The sequence below is a fragment of the Nelumbo lutea genome, chromosome 1 (genome assembly GCF_056320005.1).
Source record: "Nelumbo lutea isolate HS-2025 chromosome 1, American lotus-T2T, whole genome shotgun sequence".
In the NCBI taxonomy this organism is placed as follows: domain Eukaryota; kingdom Viridiplantae; phylum Streptophyta; class Magnoliopsida; order Proteales; family Nelumbonaceae; genus Nelumbo; species Nelumbo lutea.
The window spans coordinates 23,734,299-23,737,465 of record NC_142684.1 but is presented as its reverse complement, the minus strand read 5'-3'; the positions used below and the strand labels follow the sequence as shown (position 1 = coordinate 23,737,465).

Genomic DNA, 3,167 nt, shown 5'->3' with positions numbered 1-3,167 from the left:
TCGGATCAGATCTTAACACAAGGTCACAATGGCGAATGTCTCCTTTGTCTTCTGTCTTTCATTGAGAGATGTTCCGAATGCAGCAATCTCCATTGACTGGTAGTTGGGGTTCGACTATGGAAAATTTATGATATCTTAAAATTTTTTACCAATCAAGAGATATCATAAACGTGTTAGTCAATAAATTTTCTCAACATAATAAATTTTCTACATGATAAATTTTCTCAACATTAAATAAACACCTTCGTATTAGGGGAAACGATAAAATGAAATTTCCCCAATAATTGGTATAAACGCCTATATGGCGATAAATTGGCACTGTTTATCAAAGAAAAAGAAGCCATACCAAATACCACAAAATTGTATATATTTGATTTAGTTTATGTTTATTGAATAAACGTTTATACTTTATTTATTAGTAAAACTGAGAAATACAATAATTATATGTGACAAATAGGCACCACATTTACTGAATAAACGTAAATGTAACCAAACACCCTAATTATCCCATATAAAATATCTTAATCGACACTATAGTATCAAATCATCGAACTAGTTAGAACGGTGAAGATAAGAAATAACAGCATATAGCGTCTGTACAATGGTGAAGCCGAGAAGGAGAATGGCATAAAAGACGGAGACGTATGACCATGGACTGTGAAAATAGGTACGTCTCAACATCCCTGGGTAACTGTTGTGGTACGTCTCCACTTGCGTACATATTCCAGATAGATACGAGTATCTTGTTTTGGACCCCACATTCTTACCCAGTTCGCTAAATAGACGAGCCACATAGCGATCGCTCTCGGAGAATTTTGAGATAATACCAGCGGCACAGAGAACGCTGATATCCCTGCTTGAATTGATGAGACAACTCATGAACGCAACGTAATCTGTGAAGCAGTGATGAGCATAGCATCCACCTATCTTACTGCAACGATGCTGTTCAAAGGCAGCACAGTTTATGATGAGTGTGCTGGTGAACTCGTTAATGGTTATTGGGGGGATTCGTAGCTCCCCACTTCTGAAATATGATATCATTTTCAGGAACACATATAACAGAAGCCTGTCGCTGATACTTGGTTCTATTTCAATAAGAGAAGGAGATTCATCAGAGGTGAACTCTGGGCGTTCGACGAAATGCCGGAGGAAGCGTGGCCGCTGGTACGAGTTCTGCCCTACTAATTTGAAGTGCATCGGACCTCTGAAATTGAGCTCCAAGAAGCTGTTGGCCTTCAGTGGCTTGAACTTGATCCCAGATGGTTGGAGCTGAGTTACACATTGGAGTTGGAGGATGGACTGATCTTGATAAGAGATTGAATTGTCTGAGGAATGGGGATCCCGGAATACTGTATGATTCATCATCAACCCACCTGCAGATCGGTAGCAGAAGCTTAAGTGAAACAATTCGAGTAAATGACGACCATCCAACTTGCAGCTCTTCTTAAGAATGTCCAGGGGTCTCGGGAAGACTAAATTGAAGAATTTTAAGGCAAGCAGATTCAGAGGGTCACAGTCATCATCCCTTGTAACCTTCGAGAGATTAAATAAGTCCTGGAGAACAAACTAGGGGAGTTGGTTCTCCAACTTAAGGAGGTCTCTCGCGATCACCGGGATCAAATGGGGCATCGCCCATATTGGGTTATTTTCGTCCGACATACCAGTTACCCCCTTGGTGCAAGAGCTCAATAATGAAGCCACCGTCGAGTAACATCATCATCACAAATTCCGTGCTGGACATGTTGATTCTCTCAGAGTAACACTGTTTTGCTTTCTTTTCTATTTTCTTCATGGCTTCAATATATACACTTAAATCCTTATTTGATCGCTGAAGTAGGGAATTAAGGAAATACCACTTGTGATCCGGGAATTCAACCAGGGTTTCTTTGGCCCGGTAGAAAGGGCCTATTGACACAATCTCTGGTTTGTGGGCTTTGAAATCAATATCAGCCAGGCCCTGAGGGAGTCTAAATATGCAAATTTTTTGGGATTTTTCTTCCCTTCCTCCATTTACTGTTTTTCCCTTTTCTCTCAGACCTTGTTGCACAAGCAAGCATACATCATTGTTTTCCGGCTTCTTCTTCAGTTCCGGTTCCTCAATTCCACCGGCCAACTCCACTATTTCTATGCTTGTACTTCCATTATTGTGGTTGCTACTGTTGCTACGATACTCCATTCTCTCTCTCTCTCTCTCAACACGGTAGGACAAGTTGTTCAAAACAAGCGGATACACAAGGACTCGCTGCAATTGCCCACACCATCGTACCTTTATATATCAAGATCCAATCGATAGGAAGAAGGCAGGCAGCCATGACGAAATTGGAGAGGAAGCAGGGGAAGAATCCTACCACGTTACTTACAATATTACACTAATTTATCCTATATTTTCTAATATAAACTAATCAATAATTTCCTTTTTCCAATACTATAACAATTTATCTTAATAATTTGTGTAATTATTGGTTCAAATTACAGTTTTTCCTTTCCCATACTCATTTATCTTTAATAGCCTTCAATAATTTATAATGAAAATTACATAATTTTTCAATATTTTCCAAAATCTATCAAATGTTGTAAATTTTCCAAAATGTCCTAACAATTTTTAAAAGTTATTTAATGCATTTTAAATAAACTTTCAAAAATTTTATATCTTTTAATTTCCAAAATGTTATTTTACAAAAATGTAGTTTTATGAAAATTTTTGAAAATTTTATTACATTTATGTAATTATGGAGATTTATTGAAAATTATTTTATATTGCTATTAAATATTTATTTTTATTAGGTAGTTTACTAACAAAATTACACTAAATTATCTTTTATTTTTCAATATAAATTAATTAATAATTCCATTTTCCAACATTATAATATTTTATTCCCCCATCTGTATTGGGTTATTAACTATAATAATAGCAATAACTAAAATTTTATACTTTTTGATAATTGTTAAATATAATTCTCAATTTTATAGAAATTAGTTAAAGAGTTTTCAATTTCTATAAAATATTGTTAATTAACATGGATATAATAATATTTACCCAAAATACTTTAGAAAGTCATGATGAGTTAATTAATAATAATATTTATTAATGTTTAGTAATTTACTAATTCTACTAATAAGAATATTTAATTTTTGGTAATTTGCTAACCATGTTTATTAACTTTCGG

The 3,167-nt window shown here is 35.0% G+C and overlaps 1 protein-coding gene across 1 annotated transcript; it reads right to left on the bottom strand.

The window, feature by feature from the left end:
• Nucleotides 1-552: 552 nt before the first annotated feature.
• LOC148873958 (UPF0481 protein At3g47200-like) lies at nt 553-2,176 on the bottom strand. The gene is made up of 2 exons (XM_088949019.1): nt 1,662-2,176; nt 553-1,525 (listed from the first exon to the last, which is right to left on the bottom strand). The coding sequence occupies exons 1-2, from the start codon at nt 2,174-2,176 to the stop codon at nt 553-555; spliced, it is 1,488 nt and encodes a 495-aa protein (XP_088805145.1).
• Nucleotides 2,177-3,167: the final 991 nt, after the last annotated feature.

Coding starts and splice junctions, on each gene's coding strand:
- LOC148873958 (XM_088949019.1), bottom strand. CDS start 2,176: ATGGAGTATCGTAGCAACAGTAGCAACCACAATAATGGAAGTACAAGC. Junction 1,526..1,661: donor TTGCACCAAGGGGGTAACTG/GTATGTCGGACG, acceptor GAAGGTTACAAG/GGATGATGACTGTGACCCTC.